This window comes from Sturnus vulgaris, chromosome 14 (assembly GCF_052056855.1).
Source record: "Sturnus vulgaris isolate bStuVul1 chromosome 14, bStuVul1.hap1, whole genome shotgun sequence".
In the NCBI taxonomy this organism is placed as follows: Eukaryota; Metazoa; Chordata; class Aves; order Passeriformes; family Sturnidae; genus Sturnus; species Sturnus vulgaris.
This window is the reverse complement of record NC_142256.1, coordinates 2,397,742-2,424,475: the sequence shown is the minus strand read 5'-3', so window position 1 is coordinate 2,424,475 and position 26,734 is coordinate 2,397,742. Positions and strand designations below refer to the sequence as shown.

Genomic DNA, 26,734 nt, shown 5'->3' with positions numbered 1-26,734 from the left:
GCTTTGAACACAATTATTACACTTTTCTTTACATAGGGAAGGGGGTGTTTTGCCCAACAGGTGGGATTTGATAACTAAGGAAGGGAGAAGTACAACTACGAGGTTAAAACACAGCAGCACCTTATTCTGATAGTGACTAAGTAGAACTTCACCTCGCTTTTCACCATCTCACTGCTGGACACAACTCATTTCATTTTTAACAGACAGACTGGCAGAAGCTGCTATTAATAAACTAATTTGAAAATCTGGACTACAGCTGTTTTCCTTAAAAGAAATCAATGGCTATATCCACTAAAGTCATTGTAGAAAACAGTAAGAGCTTCGACTCACAGCACAGTTCTCCAAAGACACATTCCCAGGCTGAATCCCTGTGGAGCTAATGCTGGACTGTGAAGGTAGCACAAGGCACACTGATGTATTTTGGTCACTTTATTAAATGAGATATTAAATAGTTTAAGTTTCAACTACTAAAACAGCACTTTGAATGGTGAAAACACAGATAGTATATTGTCATACTTGAATGCTTCTTCTCTTTTAAAAACACTTTTCCAGTCCTTATATATATTACAAAACAGCCTTATAGGAAGAGGGGACACCTTCTCTATAGCACTTAAGATATTTAATACAGAACTGAAAAGCCATCTAATAGAAACAAAGGCAAGTCTTCACAGCTGTATGATTTCAGCAGCCAAAGCTGGTTGATGGACTGAAACATTACTATACAACTGGGACAAAACATATACAATATCACAATACTAAGCAAAAACGCTTTACATCCAAAGGAATAAACAGGTTACAAAATGTGGATAATTTAGCAGGCAAAACTGTATTACAAGCAACATTTTTATTTGTCATCTTAAGCCATTTTTATCTAGTTAAAACATCTAAAACAAATATAAAAATGAGCCTTTTATTATCTTACTGATGTATGTTCTGTCTTTAAGTACTGGTTAAAGCCTGATGTTATACTCAAAGCACATCGTTATGCAGCTAAAATGTCGAGTGAGAAACGTAAGCAAAGTGGTCCAGGTTTTACTTCAATGCTTATCTCGGATTCCTTCTTGTGCATTAGTCTTCTGTTATCCATAGGTTTGTCCAGGATGAAATAAAATGTGCCTTTCAATGTTGCCTAAAACTTCCACATTTAAGTCTTTGAGTTACTGTAAAACTCCATTTAACATTCCCAGGTTTGGTAGAAATTACTTCTCTTATTCACAACACGTAGGAATATCGGTGACTGTTGCCCAGAGTACATTTGCCTTCAAATGTTTGTCTCAACGTCTCACTTTTGTCTCTTCTAGTGCCAGCACGTCTCTCTTTGCTCCCTCCCCAGATCAGAGTTAATTGTAGGGCTGGCAGAGCACTAGAACACACTGAGGGTCTTTCCTGGTATCTTGTCATCAAAGAGTCCAAGACAGAAACTTGTCAGCTGGGTTTGCAGCACCCAACCAACCTCTGCCCACGTCACAAACCAAGTGTCAGCCACACACTGACACATCGTGGAACATCTGCATGTTTAGATGCAAAACTTGTCCATTCAGGGCAAGAACTCAAACTCCTGCAAGGAACTTCCCAGAAACCAAAATGCTTTTAGTTCATGCCAGCATCAGAAGAGTTCAGCACCATCCAGAGCCACAGCCTCCATCCATTTCCAGAGCCCTGTGCTGTCCACACATCACCACCTCCATGTTCCTGCCACTTACTTGTGCCCCCAGATTATCAACAGGGTTTTTTGGGGGGTAAGAAGCAACCAAACTATGAAAAGTAAAGCCCTATTTGTATTTAATAAGAACTTCACAAGCACAACAAGTGTGGGCAAAGAGAGTGATAATGGTATAGAATAAACCCGAAATTTATCTCTGGCCTACATTAAAAAAAAATACAAAACAGAACAAAATCAAAACCAAAATCTCTTCGTGTCCTAACCCATGTTTTCACACAACCGAAGGGATGGGGAGGAGTGCATAACCACACTTCTATCAATAAAGCAATTTCATGCTCCTGGCAGCTCTAGGAGTTGCTACAGCCCTTTCTCTGTATGGAATTTCAATTGGCAATGGTTGTGCCACGTTAAAGGGGGTTCTCTGACAAGGTCTGACCCTGGCCACCATCACCATTCTACCCCCAAAAGCCAGGATTGAATTGTGTTGGCCTGTCCCCCATCGCCGGCAATGGGAGGAGACAGAAGCACCAGCGTGAAGGAGTGACCAGAAATGTGCTTTGTGCTGGACTCCAACCTCAAGGAAAAGCATCTCCCACATCACCAGCTGCTACTCCATCACATGGAACTGAAAACAAGAAATGGCAGCAGACTGGGGAAGGCCCAGTCATGTTTAAGGCTGGATGCACAGTTCCCTGTGCCTCAGAAGGTTCAGAGCAGTAGTAATTACGAATATTGCACTCAGTTCTGTTTCAGAGAGTATTTTCAGCTCCTGTTCCATTCAGCAGAGATGACCCATGAAGGAAATTAGACTATTTCTGTAACAACGTTCCCACTAATAGAAAGAAATGAGTAAGCAGAAAAATATTCCATAATTTGAGGAATCAACTCTAATCAAGAACTCAGCTGTTTACAATTCACATATGTCAGACTGAACATACAGACCTGCAGTCCTTCCTAAGCTTCCCAAAGCTTTGCAGCCATGAAAAGCAAGCGTAGGAGTTTAGACAGGAAACCTGTGGAGATGCTACTGTAACAGGAGGACTTGTTTTCACTGAAAACAACTTGTTATCTCCTGTACTCAACATATGTAAGAAGATTCTAGGCAACATCACTGACAACAGGGAAAACATCGTGTCCTATTTAAACGAAGCTGAAACACTAATATGGAACATGGCATTTAAGGGGAGCAACCAAACTATTCTTTTTAATTTTTTTTTTACAGTTGAGTTCTGTTAGGCCATTGATTCCTAAAAAAATAAAAGTTCTTTCTCTGATTTAACAATCCTTTAGGCTTTTAGTGCAAAATCACATTGATTTCCCTTGGGAAGGCCCTGGATTTTTGCCTCTCATTGGGGGTGGTGCTCGTTGTAGGGGTGGTGGCTGCATCCCACCAGACACTGACTGATACATTCCTCTCACATCTATGCCTGGGTAGCTGGAAGGATTCATGATCAAATTTGGAGGCTTTGGCATCATGAGGTGGCCCATGGCTGCTTGCTGGTAGGACATCTGCTGCTGCTGCTGCTGGTTGTACTGGTGCTGGAGCCGCCTGTTCATCAGGATCCTCTGGACACAACCGATTAACTGTGGAGGGAAAGCAGAGCTGGCTGAGTGCACCACCCGTCCCCCTGCTCCCAGGATCAGGTTCAGAGCTGAAATCAATTTGTTAGGGACAGCATGGCTGGAGGAAAAAGCCCCATTGTTATCACCATCCCTAATGTGATGGCATTCAGCAGCCCATTACTGGAGAAACCATTTAGTAACAGCATTTAGGGCTCAGTTCTCCCGAAGACTTGGCTATTGTGTTGCAGGCAGCATTTCGGTGAGTTTCCATGGCCACATGTACTCTACTGTGAAATTATTCCCAGGTATAAGTTACATCATCATTTGTCAGGTACCATTCATCTTCCCTTTGAAAGTCCCGCCTGTGGACTGTCAGTGTTTGTTTGCCTTAGAGAAAACTCTTCCCTCTGACATCATCTGGGCAACTTTCAGATTCTGCAAAGTAATTTCAAGCTAAAACAACATTACCCACACTTTCTAAGATGTGTTTCCTAAGTGGCTGGCTGAGCTCTGGGAATCAGATTTCTCTTTACGCCTCATGACCTCGCAGCAAAGCACTTCAGCTCAAAAACCTGGCGAGTGCTTTTTTATGAACTTCTCCCATGTCTCCTTCACTGAGGCTGAGCAATGAACCCCAGCACGCTGCTGACCATTCTGTGAGGGATATTTATGTGCCTAAACAGACACTTGTAGCTCAGGAATGAGCACACACAAGATCCTCATTCAAACACTGACAGTAGGTAAATAAATGTAAGATCTTTTACCATCTGCTGTTTCCCGAGGACGTCGTTGTAAATGGCTTCTCTGCGCTTCACATCCAGCTCCTGGCTCGCCTGTCTGTTCAGGGCCAAGGCCTGCACCTGGCTCTCTGTCAGGGTTAAGTTTTCTTTCCACTGAAAAGCAAAAAAACCCAAAACCTTCTTGGCACTGGTGGTTTGAACAAAAGCCTGATGGTAATACAGGCACAGTTGTTTGCATTTGCACCAAGAGTTAAACCAGCCCAACTTCCAGTCAGTGCAAAACTGCTTCACCACAACCAGAACTAGGAGTTATTAGTTCTTCTAACTGTCCACAAAATCCAATAACTACTTGCCTGTAATTGCTATTCTGATTTCTAGAAAAGCAGCATTTTCACAGCAGGGCAAATACTTACAGATCTGAACTGCCACTCCTGTAAGGCTCTGTGCCAGCTAAACACCACCAAGGGTTACTGCAGGGATAAAGGTCACTACCAACTGGAAATGCTGCTCATCAATAATGCAATTCATTAGCCTGATGACCATTTGCAGCAGCAATAGCTTTGTTTGATAATGTTTAATGTTTTCTACTCCTGATCTGAGCCCAGGGTTACCCACTGCACTCACAATGGATGAAATGATGTCTTCAAGGGGCTGGATTCTTGCTGCAGCCACACTGTTGGTTGCTTCCACCACCTTCTCTCTTCCTTGATTAATGAGGTCCTGAGAAAACACCAGAACATCAGTTATAAAGCACAGAACCACCAAACACATTTCTTCCCCAGCCTTCTTCATCTTTCTCTTGTACATACCTAGACTTCAATTGCCTTTCTGCTCTCAATATGCACAAGTCAATGAGTCTAAGCTGCCACCCATCTGAATTTCAGCACAGAGTAGTTGAACAACATGTATAAACCTGGCAATTTGTAGACAGCATTTGTAAAAACCTATTTTTGTAGCCACAGGTTTTCAGACCAGCACAAGGATGCTAAAAACCCACGTAAATTTTCTATCATACAGACTTGAAGATTACAGTTACAGTTTCAAAAGTGGTAATTAAAGTCTGCAAAGAATGCAGGTGAGGCTCCAGAATCCCAACAGTCTGCCTAGGTATAGGTTTATATACATAAAAGTTAAATTTCAATAAAGCTACATGCAAAACTCCCCTCCCAAACCTCTAAATCAAAAATATAAAGTTATTTCAGACTGACATCCACAATTTGGGACAGAAAACCCCTGCAGCAACACAGGCACGTTGTGCTCCTTACCTCCAGCTGTTGGTTGCTCATTGCTGACAGAGCACCCAAATTGTAAGGAATATAAGTCTGAGAGCTGAAATTTGTGGGCATTGTGTTGGTCCCTGTTGGCATGTTGAAACGCATGGTCATGCCCTGGAAAACACAAAGTGCACTTGTCACTAACTCAGATCATTCTGTAATAACCACACAGCCAAAGCAGCCCCTAACAGGACCTGAACATTGATCATGGAGGTTTCCAAACCTCAGCTCAGAGCCCCATTTCACTCACAGAGGAATCCAAGTCTTGAATAATCTCTGAGTTTAGCTTGTCAATATTTGATACATAAATGACCACAGCTTATTAGGACAGCTGAAGTTGGTTAAGAGAATTTTTTATATTGAAAACCCACTACTTAATGGTGAGTTTGACTAGCCTGTAATGAAATTCTGAAGAAGTAAAATGCAGTTTATTAGCAGGAATGTAAAGCTCACTGCCCATTTGGATTTCTCATAGGACAATTTCAGATTTTACTCTTCATCTCCCCATTTCTTTTCCCTCCCCAAACCTTTTCATCAGTTCACTCAAGGTGGTCTGTGGCAATTTACACACCCACTTTTTGTACTTTTAGTGGAAGGCTTTTGAGGGTGCCTTACCCACTGAAATTCAAAAGGTAATTTTGGGTAACACCAACAAATCTGAAAGAGAATTTCAACCTTGGTGGCATCTCATTAACTTCCCTTATGACCTTGCCAAGGGTAAAGGCACAGATTTTGTTTTAGCACCACAAAGAGCTTTGGTGCACCCCACACACCCAATGAGTGGGGCTAAACCACCATCAAATGTATCTGACAAGATAAAGGGCATGGGCCAACAAAATGGGAGCAGGATTCCACATTATTTTAATTTCAGTGATTTCTGTTGTATTATTAAATATTATTTTATATCTTAATGTGTGTATTAGCTAAGGAAGGTAACACTGTCACACAGAGCCCCTCAGAGGGACACCCTCAAATGGGAAAAGAGAGATTACACAGGACATCAGTTGAGTTTTATCATAAATTAGAAAAAAAATGCAGGTGTAGAAGTGACTTGTAATTAAAGTAACAAAGCAAACACACAGAAAGAACCAGCATTGAAGGAGCAAAAAAGACACAGTATCTCCATTTTTCCTATGTCAAGATTTGCTTTACATATTTATTTCTTGGTCTATAACAAAATTTAATTATTCAAACTGAAAAGGTAATTGTGACTCTAAAAAAAACCTGGAAAGGTTATTTTCATATATATAAACCAATTAAACAGCTTTACCTTCTTTTCTGCCTCATATTCTGCCCAGGCTGCCTTCCTCTCTTCTTCAGTGAGTTCCTCTTCCTCCTTATGGTCCAGGAGTGAATCATGCTCGTGGTACCCAACTATGTACTCCTTGTTGATCTGGAGCAGCTCTGCCAGGATCGTGTCCTGTTCAAAGGAGGTGAAGGAGGAGTCACTCAGCAGCTCTGCCCTGTTTGCTCCCCGTGTCCCCCCTCCTGCTCCCTCCCCATTCCACACACAGCAGCTCTGAGCACTCCACAGCACAATGAAACTTGGAAATCATTTTAAAGTACAATTTTCCTCGGAGGGAGAGCAATGGATTAACAATCTGTTGCAGAGATGACAATCCAGTCACTTAATAAACCACAGGAATGCACTCAGATTCCACAACAATAAATGCACCTAAATAGAATGGAAAGTGCTCAGTGGCTTTTCCTTTGCTTAGGCTGGAGAACAGACAGGACCCATCAATAAATCTGCATTTATTAGACATAAACAATATCTCTACAGCTTTCCAACACTGAGCAGTACTTTGGGACCAACATCTCCAATTTTTTAAAACCTTTTTGTCTGAAAGTCAAAGCGATGCTGCAAAAGATGAAGAAAAAGATCCCTACAGGACTATGAAAAACTGCTCCTGCTGCACCTCAGGATCTCCTTTTCTAAGGTCATTTCTGAAGAGGGCTTTTTACATGACTTGTGTGGCTGATGAGCTTCATGAATTAAGGAAGCTCCAACACACCTCAGCATTCAGGCTAAAATTCCTACTATGAAACCATCACTGAACCACTCCTGAGAGGAATGACAGTCCAGGAGCTCCCTGAGCCCCTCCAGCCCCAATCCTGCCCTCACTGTGCCAGGGTTTGCACAAGCAGGGCCCCAGCCTGTCCCACCCTGGCATTTTATAATCACAGCTGAATGAACAGTGACAGAAAAGCAGCACCCACAAACAAGCAGATTTTTGCAGCCACTCTGGGAACTGCTGTGGAAATTCTGACCTATCCCAGCAGCTACACAAAGCTGTTTGTTTCTGTGTGTTTGAAAAGTTAATTACATTAAGCAATTATCAATCAGCTGCTCTTTGTCCCACCCTTCTCCTTCGTGGTGTGAATCATTGTCTTCATCACCAGCTCCTCCCAGCACAGCCCTCCAAATGGGCTTTAAATTACATCCAACTGGGTGTTTGCTTTTCTTTGGCTAAACTTTATTTTGTGTTGACTTTAATGATGGGAGCCCGAAAACAGGGATGTGAAATAAATTCACATTTAATTCAATCTTACAATAAAAAATACAATAAATTCACCTTTCACATAAAAAACTGTCAGAATAATTATTTCTTTATATTTGTTTAGCTTGTTGATAGAATAATGATTATCAGTTGGTTTGTAAACTTTAGGAAAAAAATCCTGGTGATCAATGAAAATATTAAATGAGACTGAAAAATGGGTTTGAATTTTAGAAAAGACATTTGTCCTTTTAAAATCCTGATGGAAATTAAATGCTATGGAGAGATCAGTGTATTAGAAAGGAAATCTTCCATGAAGGAATGCAAGTCATGCTGTAATTCACAGGTTTTTCTCAACCAGCTGAACATTTAATACTAAAGTTAAAAATAAAAAAAAATTAAATAAAAAGCAAATTCTCCTAATCCTGAGATCAAAATTCACAAAGTTGTCCCTGAGCATGGAACCAAAGTAAATCACATGAGGTAGTATATAATACTGATATACCATATCCAATTGAATCTGAACTATGATTTTAATCTGCTTTTCCAATCTGCATTGCATGACCTCAACTCAGCCAAGTTTTCATCTCACATCAATAAAAAAGTGACTTCAAGTTTAATTCCCTGAATGAGGAATGGGGAATGAGCCAGGGCAGGGGTGCAACAGCAGGGCCAGTTCTGAGGGACACCCAGTGCCCCAAGATTGCCTTTGTCCACTTCATGTTGACTGTACTTAACTATTCTGTCAATTATGATGTCCTTATTTCTACACTTCAATACAGCAAAGGTGACAAGTGAACATTCAGCCTTAAGACACCTTTTTGGACTGAAATTCCAAAGCAGCCCTTTCCAGCTGGGCAGGGATAGGGGATGAATGAAATCAAGCAGTAGAAATTAAGAGTAAATAATTCATGTCAAGCACATCGATATTACAAATATTCTGTTAACTCCAAGTATCTGCAGATCTTTTCTTATCTCTACTAATGGTCCCCACAGGAAGTTGAACAGGAGACTAAAACCCAAAAAGTCCTGGCAAAGGAAAACATGGATTAAGGTGATTCTGACCTCCAGTGCAACCCCACAGATGTGTTTTCACAAACTCAGGCTATGCTGGGTATCACCAGCACCCACTCAGATGCTAATTTGAATTTTCCAGAGTTTCATGCAGTAAAACTTCTATTCATTCAACATGAATATGAAAAAAGTGTCTTTGTTTGTTCTGACTTAGAAGTTGGGTCTTTTAATGAGTATCTTTCTCTCACAGTATCAATTAACTGAGGGGAAACTCCTCCCCCAGCTCATTATAGATCTGTTGTATTAATGCTGGATTTTATTGTGTTTCCTGCTATCCAAGCAGCCGGCACTGCTCTACACTAAAAATTTAAACAGACCCACGTTGCTTTTAAAGCACAAAACTCCTGCAGACGGCCACCACTCACTTTTGGCAGCATGGGGGTGTCCCTCTTCTTCTTTTTCTCCGAGTTGGGGTCGTCCAGCAGGTCAGGCTCGAAGGTGTAGAGCTCGGTGAGCTCGTTCATGGTGAAGTGCCTCTCCACCTGCTGCTGGTCCACCACCCTGAAGGACAGCGACTGCTTCGTCACCTGCCGGTCGTAGATCTTGTCCTCCATGGTTCCCTGAACACAGGAGACACAGACACACCCACTGCTCACCCACAGCAACACTGACAGGTAGGAAAAAAGCTAAAATAACAACCCAGCTGTTCTGTTTGCCTTGGTTCCCTGACCCCTTTCGAGCCCTTTGTTCGCTGAGCAATAAAAGAAAAAAACCTGCTGGAAGCAGCACAGCAGGAATTGTGCATGGGACAGATGTCATCTAGCTGTTGGCTAGAGGAAGAAAATTGGTCTTTTAGTGGTGTTTTGAAGAGATCCAGTTTTGCTTCAATTCCCCAAAGTAGGATTATGACCAAAAAATGGCAATTTTCACAGCATGTACCTTATTTTGCTGCTTTGAGCAGCCTGTAAAAAGGAAAACAGATACCATATCACTGTGGTGGAGGGCAGAGGGGAAGGGAGGCAGTCAACTCTAATTCACCACAGCTGTGTACAAAAAAAATTAGATCTTTGATGAAAAAAAAAAGGAAAATTACTTATTTTTTGAAAAAGAAGATGACTGAGAAGGACAAGAACAGCACAGCCTGTTCTGAACAGCCTAATTTAAAAAGGATATCAACAGTTCAAAAGTGCACAGAGAAAACTACAAAAATAAACTGAAGCCTGAAGAAAAACCCCATTTCTGACAGTAACGTGTCCCAGACAAGGATCTGCTTCAGCTGGATGGAAAGGTGACTGGATCAAGGGTAAAGTGCTACTGGGAAAGGTCTCCAGGCTCCTCTGTCACACCTGAGGAACCAGCAGCTGAAGCAAGGCACTTCTAACACAAATAATGGCCTTACATAAAGCACAGATCAGTGCCCACCTGGGTTATTACCCATCTTTAACATCTGGAGGGTGTGATATGAGTTTTCAAGTCAGGACTGGATGGCTTTTTATAAAATTAACTTGCATCCATGTGGTTTCACTGCAGCTGGACCATCAGGGTCTGCAGAAGGAGCTGCCCTGGGCAGGGCTATTCCCTAACACCACCACCATCCTCTGCAGGGACTGCTCCATTCAGGGCTTTTAGTGGTGTGCAAATTAAAAAGGCTGAGACTCCTGCTCTGAGTCTGGGTCTGGAGATGTGAATCCCTGCTGGAATTCCAGAATTTTGGTTACACAAAGTGTCAGACAAGGGGGACTTTACAGGGTAATGTGTAATTTATTTGACCATTCTTTCCTTTATGAGCTGCTTTTCAGTGACCAAATGCTGCTCCAGATCAGAGCTGGAATATGTCTGCATCACCTTGGGTCACTACCTACTCCAACTCCAGCCCAAACAGGGACAGTCCCCACAGTGCCAGCTCCCAAATTTGACTGCAGGATGAAACAGCACAGAAACTGCAGGCAGAAACCTACCTGAGCCAAAAACCTGTACACAAACACAGGCTTGTTCTGCCCAAAACGATAAACCCTGAAGATGCTCTGGATGTCATAGGAGGGGTTCCAGGAGGCATCAAAGATGATGACTCTGTTAGCAGCCACCAGGTTTATTCCCAAGGAACCTGCTTTGGTGGATATGATAAACAAGCGGCCTCTGGAACAGAGAAGAGTTGCAAAATTGGAGTATTTTGGAAAATAACTGTTCCTGCGTTGCTGGGTTACTGTGGAGCTGTTCATATACTGAAGTAACTCTAAAACTTCATTAAAATAATATATTAAGCATAAAACAGATGCAGATTTTACAAGGACAACACTTTTAGCAAAACATAAACTCCCAAAAATACACATCAAGGCCTTTTGCAAATTAGCTGTTAACAAAAACTGGCAGGGAAGAAAAAACTTTGGGGTTTGCATTTTCAAGCTCTAATGAAATTAGTTACATCAAATTAAACCATAATTTTAAACAGACAGATTCCATGCCATTGAAACTCTTTCCTGGCCTGCCAACTTTCAGGGTAACTCTCAATGACACGGTCTCTTTGATATACCTGGGTTTTTTGAGATTCAAAAAATCTCACTCAGGTTCACCCTGGAACCAGCTCTTGACAGACACCTGACAGAATAAACTATTTACAAGTCTTAACACTGGATTAGTTCACTTCTTTCACTTTTTTTCCCCTGCACATTATAAATGACTGCACCATGATTACATACTTCGTTTTTTAAACAAATCTAGGAAGGTGAAGCTCCTTAGCTTCATTCAAAAACAAGTCTGTACCTCTCTATCTAAATCAGAGTTGAAAGTCCCATTTTGGAGGTGCAGTGGAGGGCTGGGAGCCAATCCTGGAGGCAGCTAGAAGAGTTAATTTGCTCCTGAGTGGCCCAGGGACTGAAGCCTCCTGGCCACACCCTTCCTAGGGCCTTGTATCCTTGAAGTAATTGCACTAAAAACTCTGTCTCTGAATTAAACTGGTTCCAATCTAAAGGACAATGGAAAGAGCAAGGAAAGTCTGCTGAGTACAGTGGGATTCATGGGAAATCAGTAACACATTGCTGCACGTTTTCTGTGTGAGTTCTGATCATCATTTGCCTGGTCCTGAGGTCATTGAGCTAATAAAAGTAATAATAAACAGGGAACAAAAGAAAGAAAAGGGGGAAATAAAGCAAATGTATCTCAGGAGATCTCACCTCACATTAGTTTCATCATTAAACTCCTCAGCCCATTTCTTTCTGGACTGAGCTGTGGTTGAGCCATCCAAACGATAATAATCAATATTTCTGAACCATTTTCCTTCACCTGTAAATGCAACAACCAAGTTATGAAAATGCTGATAGTGTAAATAACCAGACTGGTAACCAATTGGAATCGAAAGACAGAAATTTATAATTTAAAAATTGTTCTGAGGTTAAATTGAAATTTAAGTATTTGAAAATACCTGAGGTTTTTTTGGCAGAGGGAAGTCCTCTTATTTTTCACACTTTCTAGCTGTATTTATAAATTTGCAGAGCTATGCCTTAACTTGGAGCCAAAGTTAATTTTAGAAGTCCCAAAGATGTTGTTACATCTCATCTTTAGGTGCTGTAGCACTAATTGCACTTTTCCAATAGAACCAGGTCGGTTCACATTACAGCACCAGTGTCAGTCAGCCTCCCACACAACCAGCACTGATAAGTCAATGATCCAAAGGAGATTTCAAAGGTCAAACTCATTTTGAAATCCAGCAAAATCTTTGGGTTTAATTACCCTGTGAGTTGCAGCAACTTGTCAGATTGGGGGAAAAATAACTACAGCTGATGGGGGATTTTCTTCTCTCCCCAGTTCACAGTAACCTTCCATCCATCTTCTCTGGTCATTAAGGTGTATGCACACAAAATTAATATCCCTGAGCCATCAATCATAAAGAAATCAACGTTTTTGGGAGCAGAACTGCTCAATTCAATCCATCATGAGAGGCAGATTGGTGAGATGTGTCAGGAAAGGTGAATCTTGCTATGCTACATCATCTAATTGCTGGCCAGAACTACCACCCAGAAGTCTTAAAACATTATCTCAGAATAAAGGCATAACTCCTCAAAAAGACAATGTAATGTAATGTCTGAGATGGCAAAATTCAGACTAGGAAGCAAGAGGCAGGAACAATAAATCTGTGAGAGACAGATACTGGAGATCTGCAGTCACCATCACTGAGCCACTTTTCCCTTTTCTCTAAGTGCAAACACGTGGAAGAGCTGGATGAGAGACTGGAAAGGAAAGGCAGACTTGAAGGAATTCTTCAATCCACATGTCCTGGGAATGAAATTCTGGCTAGGGAGGAGCAGCATCCTCAGGAGCTCTGGGAACTCCTAGTGAGAAATTCCATGCCATCTGATCACCACCAGGATAATAATTCAATACTTGCTCCCTATGAAATCCATAAGCCAGCCTGCTGCTGTACATGTAAAGTCTGAATTCACATTTTCCATATTTTGCATGCTGGTTTAAAGCAGCCTCATTTTCCTTCACTTTCTCTCTCCCAGGAGGAAGGATTTGCCATGCACCAGAATTTAAAATCCTTTTTGTGCAGAATTCAACAAAATGCCTTCTCTCAGATGTGAACATTTAATCTGCTTAGGCTGCAACGAGCATGGATGATAGAGTGAAATCAGAGTCCAAAATGGGCTCCTCCAGGGGAGCCCAATAACCCTGGCAGCCTCAGGGACAGTCCAGAGCATGCAATATCCCACTGAAAACACTGATTTCAAACCCATTCCCTGGGCATGACTAGAGACTTGTGAAAGAGGTCTGAGCACTGCAGCTGTTGAAGGAGACACTCACCTTTGTAGATGGAAGGCTTATCTCTATCGGATTTCTCTCTGTTAGCCAGTTCCAGGAAATCTTCTATCAAATCCAGAGATATTAGGGATTGGCTGAACACAAGGCTGAAAAAAGAATTTATTTATTTATGAATTTATTTTAATTATTATACTGCTTCATTTTTGTTCCTTCCTCCCTCTGATACAACCTTTGAGACAAACAGAACAAGTCTTCAGTGGAGCACATGTAGGTGTGGGAAGATCCCTGAGAAAAACGAGTGCACCATGCTTGTCTGCTTCAGAAAACAGCTCCAGCAGAATGAAGAGGGGATGGGGAACACTGTCAGACTAATATATTCCTAAATATTTAATAACATGTCCAGAACTTACACTTTGTCTCCCAGCTCCTCTGCCATTCGAAGAATTTCAAAGAGCAGCACCATTTTCCCAGAATGTTCCAACACTTCAGCATCTGCATCAGTGACAAAATCTTTATACCAGTCAGGAGCTGGGCTACCAGGATTGGAAGAGGATGTAGCTTTGCCTATTAAAAAAAAAAAAACCCGAAGAAAAATAAATAAAAATCAAATATGATAAGAGTGACTTCATTTAAAGGCTCTGAATGTCTGAACTACAGAATTGTTCCTTCATTATTAGACTACACTGGTATGAAAAAGAGTTAAAGAGGCAAAGAAAAAACAGCCTTTGCACTGTCAGCAATTACAAGAGTTAAATATGTAAGGGATGCAGAGACAAACTCATCCTGCCTATAATGTAAGTCCTTTAACACAATTAATCTTTGTGTGTAAATGTTTTACATACACACCCTCCACCCCTTACACATTTATAAAACGTCATTGGGATGGGGGCAAAAAAAAGACTTCTCACCTGAACTGTCCCAAAATTTTTAAATTACTTATGGAAAGAGATTAGACACACATGAAATAACACAATCAGCAAATTATCTCTGTGATACCAGATACAGACAAAAGCTAGATTTTTACAGGGAAAAAAACCCAAAATTAAGTGTGCAGCTGTAAGAAATCTGAATAACAACTTTAAAAGTTGTATTCCTGCTGCAATGGATCTGCTTGCTCAGCATCCAATTCAAATTCCAGATGCAACAAATTATGACAGATATATTTCCTAATCTTCCCATTAATCTTCTAGGTTATATAACTTGGTACTTCTGAATTAAACCATTTCACTGCCTCAAAACCCGTGAGTTCTAAGTTGACACCCCTTGTTTATATAAATACATAATTAGATAAATACATAATTAGAAGTAGCAGGAGCTGTAACTATGAATTAAGGAATTTGCCATTCTGCCATAGAGCAGAATTCCTGACAGCCCTCTCAAATGGCTTTTTGCAAAATGAAGCTGCCTCACGTTTTCATCACTCTGTGTTATCCTCACCTTCATCTGACTTTGTTGATGCAGGGTTGTTTGTAAGATCTTCTACATTTCCTTCCCCACCTCCACGAGATCTTGAATTCCAGACTTTAATAACTTCAACATCATTATCACTGCCACTCCCACTTGAGCTACACTCCTTCTTTGCCTTTTTCCCCTTGGATTTTTTTTTCCTAAAAAGCAACATTATACACCTCGTTATTTTTTTTAAGTCCCCCTGAATGAAAACATGTTCTAACAGATGCATAAAATACAAAAGAAACATTCACTTTATAGAAATCAGTTCTGTAAGGGAAACAACACCAACAAACGAAATAAAAGGTCAATTACTTTGTATAATCATCAGAACTTAAGCTCATGGAAGTTTCATCAGAATCTGAAGCTATGAAGTCATCCATGCTGTCTTCATCAAAATAGCCCTCAAAAGAGAAAAAACAGAAATTATTAACTATGTTCACCCAGAAGCTTTTATTAAACCTTTAGCCATCTGCTTACTCTTCATTTAAACAATGGCAAGTCCTACAAAGGCCTGGCCTTGCAAAATGTTTTAAGAATGACAACATACCCAGCAAGAAAAATATGACAAAACCAGCAGCAAAATGACCCTGCAGCAACAAAGATTTCCATTAATTTGACGAAACTTTACCTAGAGTTTGGCAGAGCTTATTTGGAAACTTCTCAAGTGAGAGTATTTTGATATATCTAATTTACCTTATTTTCTTTGCTAATATAGTCCAGCTGCAAACACCAAGGGTGAGTCCAGATTCTGCTCAACATCTGGAAATCCTGGAACAGTTTAGCTCCAGCTTTGCCTCTTCCACCTTCATTGCCACCACCTACACCTGACAATAAAGTTCAGGTTTTAGAGTGAAGCCTGAAGTGAGTTTGCCACACTCAGCTCCCCTTTGAAGAGCCTGGCAGTGCAGATCTGAGTGTTCTTTCCAGCTGCACATCATACTGCAACATCTCTTGTAAAAGAGCTCAAATTACTCACTCACAGCCATTTTTTTCTCCTAGTTAAAGTTGTCAAAATTAGATTTTCTCTTTTTTCTTGATAATGAGAAACATGATTATATTTTTTACATAAAAGCACATTGCTCCCCAGTACAGGAACGTACACAAATCCTCTTAAAAAGACAGACATGTCTAGGTTTTGTAAAAGCAGCCCAAGGTGGAAAACACAGAATAACATTTGTATTTAGGCCTCAACGAATCGAACTCATCTGAGCTAACTTTAATAACCTGCAATGCTGTAGAATAAAAACCTACAAAACCCCAGCCTGCTTGTTTGTTGACCAAGCACTTTAGTGCATGGGACTAGGTTCAGAAAGTTGATTTTCACCTACCAACTGTGGCAAAATGTCCCTCATTAAATGCCATCGGAGCTGCAGGCACATACCTGTCAAATGATCCAGGTAATACTGGTACAGCTTGCACTGGATCGGGGTCATCCGCACCTCGAGCACGTACTCGTATTTGGGGGGCAGGAACTTGGTTAATGCTGTGTAATCCTTCCTCTGCAATTTTACAAACAGTGCTTTCACTCACAAGAAACATGGGAACGACTCCTGACAGCTTCAGGACTTGTGGTATCTCAAAGGACAAAGCACTGTGGATCACTGGTGGTGACTGTGGTGCTTTCCAGCCCCGAAGGAGGAAAATCAGCCCAGGAAATGCAATTCACTGCAGGGACCCACCTGTCCCACTCAGGTGCTTCTCAGGCCAAAGTCTGTGACCTGCTAAGTCCTTGCAAAGTTCACTGCAACTCCAGGAGCTGCTCTGGGAACTGCTTTTGGGCTTTTTTTTTAGAATACTAAAATCTGATTTTACTTCTTGTTTTGGGTTTTTTTGACTCTGACACTACTCTGTCTCTCCACTCACCCAATGACCACAAGAGAGAGCTGCTCTCTATGGACAGGATCTGCTGTGCACAGGGCTGGGAGAAAATCCATGTGGGCTCCATCCAAAGCTTTTTTTATCTAAGGTGTATAAAGTAACAAGTTCTTCACCCTTTTCAACCTCAATAATTTTCCTTCTCTCTTGTTTTCCATTGTTCTTATTCTCACAGATCAGAAAAAGAAACCTATTCAGAAATAACTGACAAACTATGGACCAGCAACTTTCTGTGCAGACTTTAAGGCATTTTTTAAATGTTCATATGGAATTAAAGTAGAATATTTCAGAGCAACTCATGTCCTACTCTACATAAAAATGTTCTTGTCTCCCAGCAGGAAATACCTGTATCCTCTAATACCTGTATTTTAGAGTACACTGACATTTGGAGAAAAACTATGAAGTTTTTCTAGTCACAAATAATGCAGAGATCTAACAATCAAATAATTGTGAAAATAAGTGAAAATATTTAAGTTAAAAGATTTATGGAGCTCTCATATCAGAAGTTTACAGGCCTTGGGGGATTTCATCAGAGCGAGACAAAAATAACTCCTCTCCTTCCCTGCAGTTAAATGAAGTGATGAGTTAGGGACAAACTGCTCTCACCTGAACACAGCCAGCCAACATCTCATAGAGGATGTGAGCACGTTTCTTCATCACCCTGACATCCACCAGAGTGGAGTCTGCACACTGCCCATTCTGGATGGGATTGATGAATCGATTCCGGAATTCCTTAATTGAGCCCAGCAAATTCTCCTTAATGAAGTTAACCATGCAGTGATCTAGGAGAAACAGATCAGACTTGAGTGGTTCAAAATGGAAAGTACAGCACTGGGATTAATGCAAACAGAAAATGAATGTGTCACATCTAAACAGAGAATTCTAGCAGGCAGCTGCACTGTTTCAAATCCTTTTCTTCCAATCAAACTAAATTTATCTTCTATGGCTGACAGGCAGAAGTGTGCTGGAGGAAATAAAAGACAACTACTCACATTCTATAAGATTATTCTGCAGTGGTGTTCCTGTCAGAATTATTCTTCTCCTAGATCTAATAGAATTCATTGCCTTAGAGACAGCTGATGCTTCATTTTTCAATATGTGTCCTTCATCACACACCACGAAGTCAGGACCTGGAAAGAAACAATATTAAATCTCTCCACAATATCTCATTGCCACAAAGAACCTGACAGCCTAAAGTATACAAAATTTGTTCTACCAATATTACTTAAGGGTTTTTTAAACTCTTTTTTTATGTGTTTTATGGTGATATTTTTTAGCACTGATTGGGTTCTCACTCAGCCTTTGCACTCAGAGCAGCCACTCTGGTAAAATCAAGGCTGTTATTTTAAAGCTTTCATGGCAAGGATTAAACTCAGCTTTGCAGCATATTCCTGTTAAAATGTTCTATTCCTGCTGCTGCTGGCTGTGCATGGCTGCACTTCCATCCACCCCATCAAAACTCTGAAAAACTTTCTTCTCTCAGCTTTAGGCTGCCATCTACTGACACTTGGGCAATCCCAAAACACCCAAAAACCAGGTAACTGAAATTTTTCATGAAGGCAAGAGTATCACTAGGGGGACAGAGTGCAATCAGAAGTCTTAGATAATATAAAACACAACTAGATTTGATCTGAATTACAGACAAGTGAATTGCCACCTTGCAGCTGGAAGTCACCTCAGGAATGTCCTCAGCTTTCTTCCAGGAGATAAAATATCAGTCTGGTTTAAGTGAGCTGCACAAGGAATGTCAAAACCACACAAAACATTCCCACAGTATGCAAAGCAACTCTAATAATAAGATAAATAATACTCAACTTGGCAGAACAGACTTTCTCTTAATTGTTTTCAGACTTAGCACAATTTCTGGAATTTCTTTCCTTGAAAATGAAGTAAAAGATATTCTAGGATCCAAGTAGTAACTCAGAATAAATGTTTTACCAGCTCTAAACCTGACCTCAGTTCCAGCAGTCTCAACTCTGAAAGCAGCTCATGACAAGTTGCTGCACCTTGGAGAAAAGCCACCAGCTGGGTTCAGCAATTCAGCACTAAAAAGGCCAATATTTGAGGAGCAAAGGAGGATTTGTCAGCAAGGACAGTTTAACCTTTTATAATTTACTGAGAATATTTTGTCTCAGACTAAATTCAAATTGCCTCGTAAAGAATAAAATTAATTCTTTTAAAGAATAAAATTCATTCTAGGGCAGTGATCAACAACAGAGAATTAATTACACCTTTAACTACACAGACATACCAGTGCCAGTCACCTTAATCATTTTAAAGTGATTTAAAAGTGATTTGCATCTTGCACATGAAGAGAAAGGAATCATGACGATATTTCATTCAAAGCAAAAAACCCAAACAAAACAAACCCCAAACTTCTGAAACAAGTCTAGAAGACAATTATGAAAATCCACTGCAAATGCACTTAGGCTTGTCCAAGCCAATGTATTTCTGAATTTTCCCACCTGCCACAGAAACATTTCCCCACATTATTTCATGACTTTTGTACCTTCCCAATTTTGACAGAATGAAAAACACTGAGTGTCTACACACAAAGCCTTCCTTTAATTTGAAGTTACCATGTCTAACAGTGACAGATCCTTTCTCTAGTCCTCATTTCATTAAAGACTGTGATTCATTCACAAGAAGTTAAAAGAAATTAAATGTAAAAAAACCACTTCAAAACCTGCTGTGTAAATGACAGTAAAAATATGAAAAAAGCCCAATCTCAGTACAATTATTCATGGTTTGTTTGGCAGAAATGCAGCACTGATATCTTGAACTAACATTTTGGCTGCAGTTCAGCAGCAAGGATTTTCATCCATTTGTGGGGTTTTCCCTTGTTCTTCCAAAACACAAATGCAAATCATTATGGACAGAACATTCCTCAAAATATGATAAAGGAATGTAAAGTTTAAAGGGACCTCAGGGGATCATTTAGATCATTTTCTCCATCTGAGATAAGGGTTATGAGAAAGGGGCAGAACCTGACAGAAGTGAAGAAACTCCACAGCCTCTCTCTCGCTAAAACACTGTGCAATAATACCCAATTTGCTACAAATATGAATAAATCCTGCCCTTTCCTTTCTCCTAATCATGTCAAAACCAGCTGACAACACTCCTTTCATTAACCAGCTCTTAAATGGTGGAAAATTTGTCAGTTTGATTTTTTTCTAGGTTAAAAAGCCCTACTCATGCAATCCTTCCTCAAAGCCTTCATCTTCTCACTCTTCTTACTGTACTTGCACATGTTAATATACTGAAATACATAAAAGATAGATATATATAGATATATACCCACAGTTCTCCTGTGTGTACAAGAACTTTATACTACTGCCAATTTAAGAGAAGTCTCCAAGTTAAACAGTGCCAGAATTTTTGTTAGTAGGAACAAGAGAAAAAAAACCAACTTATTCAAGTGCTTCAAGCAGAACACAGCAGTGATCAATAACCAACAGCCCTTCAGCAGTGGCACAAGGCAGCCTGGAAACCCTGCATGTGTATAAAATCCTGCCATTCTTCCACAGAGCAGAGCTGGTTAATTAATGAAATCACTTCTCCACCCATAAACTTTGGCTAAACCTTCCCCCTCTGCTCCCCTTGACAGTGAAACACAGGATTCTCCTATACAGAATCTTATCCCAGCAGTATTCACCAGACATCTCATTAAATTAGCACACAAATCCCAAATTTGCAGCTTTCTGGATGGGAGGTGCTCCCAGAGGTCAAGGTTTCCCTATTTCCATGGTTCTCTCCTGCACTGGAAGCTGCAACTGTCCAAGCTGACCCACCAAGTGCAAGAAACAAATGAGAATCTTGCAATGTACATTCAGCCAATCCAAATGGCTCCAAAAATTCATGGGGAAAAACACACAGACACTTCTGTCTTTCTACAATTAGTTAAAAAGGGGTGAGGCAACATGAAATGCCCTCAAGTTGTGCCAGGAGAGGTTCAGGCTGGATATGAGGAAAGATTTCTTCACTGAAAGAGTGATTAAGCATAGAAGGAACTGCCCAGGGAGGTGGTGGAGTCATCACCCCTGAAGTGTTCCAAAAAGGAGCAGACATGGAAGATCCTGTTTGCTTTAGTGGGCATGGTGAGCCTGCACTCGACCTTGGAGGTCTTTTCCAACCTTAAAGTCTCCATGATTCTACAAAAATAATTAAGGAGTTATTTCAAGGCTGACTTTCCCAATGGTCTGATTGCACTCTAGCAACCAGTCCTGGAAGAGAACAGAACAGAGGCTCCATGTTCACATGGAATTATTCAAATCTGTGAGGGTCAATGCTTTTTAGCTTCCCAACTCAATTAAAACAACACAAATCCATGACCTAATCCCAAGCACTGCTCTGTCCCAGGGTCTGAAGAGGTCTGCAAGGAGAACAAGAACACAGCAGGATGTAAAAACCATGGGAGGGGACAGGCAAGGTTACACCAGCCACTGTCTCCTCCTAACATCTCCCAGCCCAGGATTACACAAACACAAATCCATCAAGGGACAATGCTGCTGTAAAGACACACGGTAACAACCTTTATGTTTGCACTCCCTTACATTTTCCACCAGGAAAAAAACCCACAAAAATCAATTACTGTGTAACATTTTATTTCATCACTGCAGGAGATGAGCCACTATAAATACAAAATTACTGCCCTGTCACCACTACTTTGAGACAGCAATTCACACATTTTCTCCCTTAGCTTTCACTTCCTTGATAATATTCTCAATAAATGCAATATCCTGAGACAATCAGATACAGAATAGCACTGACAGAACAGGGTCCCCCCTCTTTTTTGGTTTGTTGTTGGGCTTTTTTTGTTTCTAATAACTACAGCTTAGGTAGGAGGAGTCAAAAAAACCCTTAAGCAAGAAGTGCATTTCCTTCACTGCTTAAATAATGTGTGTGGAATCAACACATTACATATCAACAAAAATAGTTAAAATAGTTCATCAGCTGCTCTACTGGAGCTTCCCTGACTCCACAGCCATTGTTTGACTTAGTCAAACTGGCAGAAAATTAATTAATGTTTTAGCTGCTGCAACAGCCTTTCTGCAGAGCTGGAGATGCCAGTTGCACTTGGCCAATGCCAATAATCATGAAGTTATTTTTCCCCTTAGAATGAACTCTTCTGTCTGTTAGAGCAGAATTCACAGCTCTGCTTTAGTGGGAAACTTCACAAAATCAAGCTCAACAAGTACAATTACCAATTAGAAAGTGGGGAAAAAAAAGAAAATCAATCACACATTGTCAATGTAAAGTCCAGTCAGATAACTAAAATTCAAGAAAACCCCAGCTCCATTTACTCTGCCTTCCATACCTGCATTCTCAAGGAGAAATACCAACAGTACAGCAAAGCTGTAAAAACCTTTAAAACCAGTTTTTAAGACATTCTGCATAACCCTAATTATTTTCAGGTATCAGCTACCACTTCGGAATTTGTAGAGAAATTTTGCTATTTTGGTGAACCTTCCTGATCCTAAAATTTTTAGTCCTTTTTGGTGACCACCTGAGAAATCAGTTATATCAACTTGGAATACTTTCAAATGCTTCCATACATATTGACATAAGTTTGCTAAGTCCAGCCCAGCTCAAACCAGACATCTGTTTCTCAAGACTGAAAAAATAATAAACTGCTTTATCTGTATTTCCTTAATCAGCACTTCATTAACACTTGTTGTTTCACACTTCTAAGGTACATTGAATACTATTTTCATTTGAAGTTGCCTCCTCAGTGGTAGATTTCCATCAAGAACAAAACAGTGGTTGTAATAAATTAACAGATTAAAACAGCCCTGGGTCCCCAACAGACACCTCCAATTACTTTGCAAAGAAGGCAAAGCCAGCAAACAAAAAAACTTAATAAGAAAAGTTTCAAGAATATATTCCTTGTATTTGATTTAATAGAAAAGACTGTTACAGAAATCTATTTACAAAAGCAGATGGGGGAGATTCTGAACAAATTTCTCTAACACAGCAAAAGCCAAAAAAGAAAATCTGCTGAATCTTACCAACACTGTTTATTTCCTTTGCTCATATACATAAACCTGGAAGTCCAAACTATACAACCTGTATAAATTTTCACTTACCTGGGTCGACTAAAGCTTTATTAAATATTTCTTTAAGTTTTCTACTCTTCACATTCCTGCCTTGTGCCAGGTTTCGATACATCTCGTAGCCAATGATCATCACACCTCCCTCATCCTGCCAGTGCTGCAGCATGTAGCTCCTCTCCTGAGGCCTTTTCACAGTTGCCAGCTCATAGACCTTCCAAAGGGGAAAAGAACCCTTTAATTCCTCTTAAAATATTCAATAGTGGTCCAATTTTTAATAGTTCTGATACATTAATGCAAGTTATTCACATAGTTAAAGCACATTTCTTAGCTCTTATTTTAAGTGGTGGAGCTTCCCAATTATGCAAATCATCAGTTATATCAGGAAGAATTCTAAGTCTCTTACATCTAGTTTTTCCTCATCTTCTAAACCTTCTTGCCATTTTTCAAACTCATTCAGCCAGTTCAAGGCAGTGTTGAGTGGACACACGACCAGAGCTGTCCGAAAATCCAGCTTGTCACACAGCAAGACTGTGTGGAGAAAACTTACTACCTGCAAGAGAAAAAACAGGCAGAACACCAAATAAACACCAAGAAAGAAAGATAAATGCTATCTATTCAATTATGTAATTCTATTACCAACAACAGTCACGTTTAAATATAGCTTTTGGTTAGACAAATAGAATTTTTGATGAAATTTTCAAACAGGTGTATTTGGAGTTCATACACTCCTTACTCTGTGTTCCATGGCTGCACACATCCTTCACATACTGAGATCCTTTTGAATTGCTGAAGGATTTCATCAAGAATCCCCCCTTGACATTTCACCAATCATTTCCATAAATTAAACACTTCTATCAGGTTGTTTTTAAGCTTTCTTCCAACATTTGTCCCAAACATAAAATAAATCCACGGTCACGTTTCTTAAAAGTGAACTTCAGTCTTAAAGCAGCTTCCCACACTTGTTTCAAGGTATTTCAAGGCAAATGCTCTCAGCAGAGCTCTGCAGCAGGTCATGGCAGTGTTTTCCAAGGATGCACCCTGCAGTCAGCCTGGCTCTATGTTGAGGGTGACAACATCTCCTCAGGGCTGGGAAAAACACAAAACCTTTTGGTGTCACTCAATGCTTCTGCTGGGCTGCCTGTTCTGAGCAGCAGCAAACAAAGGCAGGACTAGAGGAGAGCCAGTGATCCCATGGCAGCTCCAGCCCTCTCACTGGACTCTGGATTTACAACAGCAGAAGTTCTTTCTGCACCAAATCTTGGTATCTGGCAACTCTGATTTAACAGAGGAATTTTAAACTGCATGACTGTGCTTGGAATGCTGGGCAGAAAAGTGCTTTTTAAAACTGGTGCTTCTGTCTAAGACAAAATTACCCAGGAAGTCTCATGACTATAATCCTTTGTCCTGGCCAGCAATTCCCCAATCCCCTGATTCCCCTGATCTCTGCTGACATCCTGCCCTGCAGTTGGCAAAGTCTGCTACAGCTCGTGGCTGCTTCAGCTCTTGTAGGAGCTAAACAGCAAATGGCATCACAGAGCACAGCAGTGACTGGCAAATGGACACAAATGGAAAGAACAAACACCTCAGCTTCAAACACCAGCCTTCAAAATGGTTTATAGTGAGAGATGTTTCTAACCATGGCTTTCCTTGCTTATCAAGAAGTTACAGCCAAAATTACTGTCATTAACACATCTGGATCACTCTAAAAATACCTGCTGCTCTAAGTATTTCATCAAACTACATGGTGTGTAAAGTGTAGGTGGAAAAAGTCCCCTACATAACAGTTCTGCAAAGCACTGCAAATTTCCACTAAAAGGTGTCATTAACTCCCCAAGAACTACACCACCTAAGCTAGGATGTAGTCTGTAAAAATGCACCTTGCAAAGGTGATTTTTGAAGTGTTCTGTAGAACTACAGGCTGTCAAAATACTGTGTCTGTCACCCCCATTTCCTTAAACAAAGCAAATTTTTAGATATGCTGGAGCTGGAGATAAAATCCTGCAGTGCACCAGCACTAACCACAGCTGCAGCTCGGGTTTGAACTGGTCATACCATGAGTGACCTCGGTTCCTCTGATCATCCTCAGCTCTGTGTCACTCAAAAAATCCCCAGAAACCTACCAGCATCTGACTTTACACACAAGGTCTGGCATGAAAAAGTAAAAACCACCATATCTTATAAGCTTGTACTTTATCAGCAGCAAATTAATTTTAAAGCAGTCAAGAAAATAAATAATTTAAGGAAAAAAAAATGAGGAGGACAAAACCACAGCCTGTTTAAGATTATTGCACAGCCTTAAAAACAGGTTCCAGGTGTATTTATTTCCTTGTTCTGCGTTGCAAGAGAACTACACAGCACTTGGAAATAAGTTTTGTTTCTTACCTGTAATGTTTTCCCCAGGCCCATACAGTGAGCAAGAATGCAGCCAGAGCCAGGAGATGTCTTGGTTTTTTTTACAGATTCACAACAGCAATCCCACATGAACTGAACACCTGAAGCAAATTATTGAAAGTTTTCTGATTAAACATTCATTTTATTACAGTTCCCCTGATAAGAGACAGCTGTGATCACTGAGATCATGATAACTCTTAGGAAAGCACTTGTCAGGATAATTTTTGATTCATTTCTGTCCAGTGGGATGATCTTTGAACTTGATTATATTCACAGCTTCACTGAAGATGTGGCAACTGGGTTGGAAAATACTCCTGTGAGGATGCAATTGCCTGATCTTGGGGACATGGAAAGGAAAAGAAATATTCTGGCTTTGTCAGTTCAGGAGTTTTTATTATTCTAATTCAGCCTGCATAATGTGCTGTGCCCCTGGGAAGGAAAAATTTCTTTTTTTTTTTTTTCTTTCAACTCTTTCCTTACCATCTACTTGGTGTGGTTTCAGTCTGGTCACTATACTCCTGTGAACCTGCACTAATGGTTCTTTGGTTTCTTCATCTTCATCTAAAACCAGCTTGGTTGTAATGGGACATTTCAGAGGTGAAGCATCTTCAATCTCTATCACCTGGTAAAGAGAAACAGGGCATCAGAGGAACATTCTCACATGAGTAACACCCAGCATTTGAGATACTTCAGATTTACCACAACTGGGAGTCATAATTTATTAAATAAAGAAAAACTTTTAATTCTTTACTGCATCACAACTTACTCTGGCACTGAAGTGAAGCAGCAGGGACGTGGAACAGCTTTCTAAGGTCACAACAGTCAAATAAAACTTACCAAGGTCAACCTGCAGGAAACTGCAGACAAAACTTGGGGCTTACAAGGCTGTATGTAAGCAGTTTTCAAAAATCACACTGAGATTGAAATTTATCATCTTACACATCACCAGGAATTCAAGTTCACAGAATTTTCCACAGAAACCAGACCATACCTCTCTCAATTTCTCTCTCTCTCGTTCTCTCTCTGCTATTCGTTTTCTTCTTTCTTCTTCTTCTTTAAGTGCATTTTGTGTTTCTGTTCTAAGCTTATCATCTTTAATAATTTTCCTGATTTTCTTCCTGCCTTTTCCAGGAGATTTTGAGTCATCATTGTCCTCATTCTCAGAGTTGCTCTATTAGAAATTAAATAAATACACATTAGCAAAAAAATCATGGCACAACCCACCAAACCTTTCTTTCTTAGACAAGCTCCCACAAATTCTTACACATGCAGGTGAAGTTTGGCTAATAAGAAAAAAATGCCTTTTTAAAAAGTCTGACAAAAGAATTTCCACCTTAACTGTAATGTATTCTGAGATACCAAAGATAACCCCAGCAGTGCAAAGGCAGTATTGAAGGTACTGTTATCATTTGATAGTAGCTAATGATTATTAATAAAGCACTTTTTTCCTGCTATA

At 40.3% G+C, this 26,734-nt stretch overlaps 1 protein-coding gene across 2 annotated transcripts in view; it reads right to left on the bottom strand.

Annotated features, from left to right (window-relative positions):
- Nucleotides 1–414: 414 nt before the first annotated feature.
- ATRX (ATRX chromatin remodeler) overlaps nt 415–26,734 on the bottom strand; it is a 65,344-nt gene continuing 39,024 nt past the window's right edge. For both annotated transcript variants that reach the window (XM_014877104.2, XM_088172960.1), the window contains 21 exons: nt 26,270–26,449; nt 25,759–25,900; nt 25,270–25,379; nt 23,291–23,437; nt 22,921–23,098; nt 17,827–17,964; nt 17,441–17,616; nt 16,341–16,458; nt 15,653–15,783; nt 15,272–15,360; nt 14,945–15,114; nt 13,918–14,071; nt 13,550–13,653; nt 11,923–12,031; nt 10,711–10,888; nt 9,178–9,372; nt 6,511–6,660; nt 5,232–5,354; nt 4,591–4,686; nt 3,991–4,119; nt 415–3,247 (listed from right to left, as the gene is read on the bottom strand). In XM_014877104.2, coding sequence (XP_014732590.2) covers nt 2,969–3,247; nt 3,991–4,119; nt 4,591–4,686; nt 5,232–5,354; nt 6,511–6,660; nt 9,178–9,372; nt 10,711–10,888; nt 11,923–12,031; nt 13,550–13,653; nt 13,918–14,071; nt 14,945–15,114; nt 15,272–15,360; nt 15,653–15,783; nt 16,341–16,458; nt 17,441–17,616; nt 17,827–17,964; nt 22,921–23,098; nt 23,291–23,437; nt 25,270–25,379; nt 25,759–25,900; nt 26,270–26,449 — 3,096 coding nt within the window. In that variant the 3' untranslated portion in view covers nt 415–2,968. The remainder of the gene's footprint in view (nt 3,248–3,990; nt 4,120–4,590; nt 4,687–5,231; nt 5,355–6,510; nt 6,661–9,177; nt 9,373–10,710; nt 10,889–11,922; nt 12,032–13,549; nt 13,654–13,917; nt 14,072–14,944; nt 15,115–15,271; nt 15,361–15,652; nt 15,784–16,340; nt 16,459–17,440; nt 17,617–17,826; nt 17,965–22,920; nt 23,099–23,290; nt 23,438–25,269; nt 25,380–25,758; nt 25,901–26,269; nt 26,450–26,734) is intronic.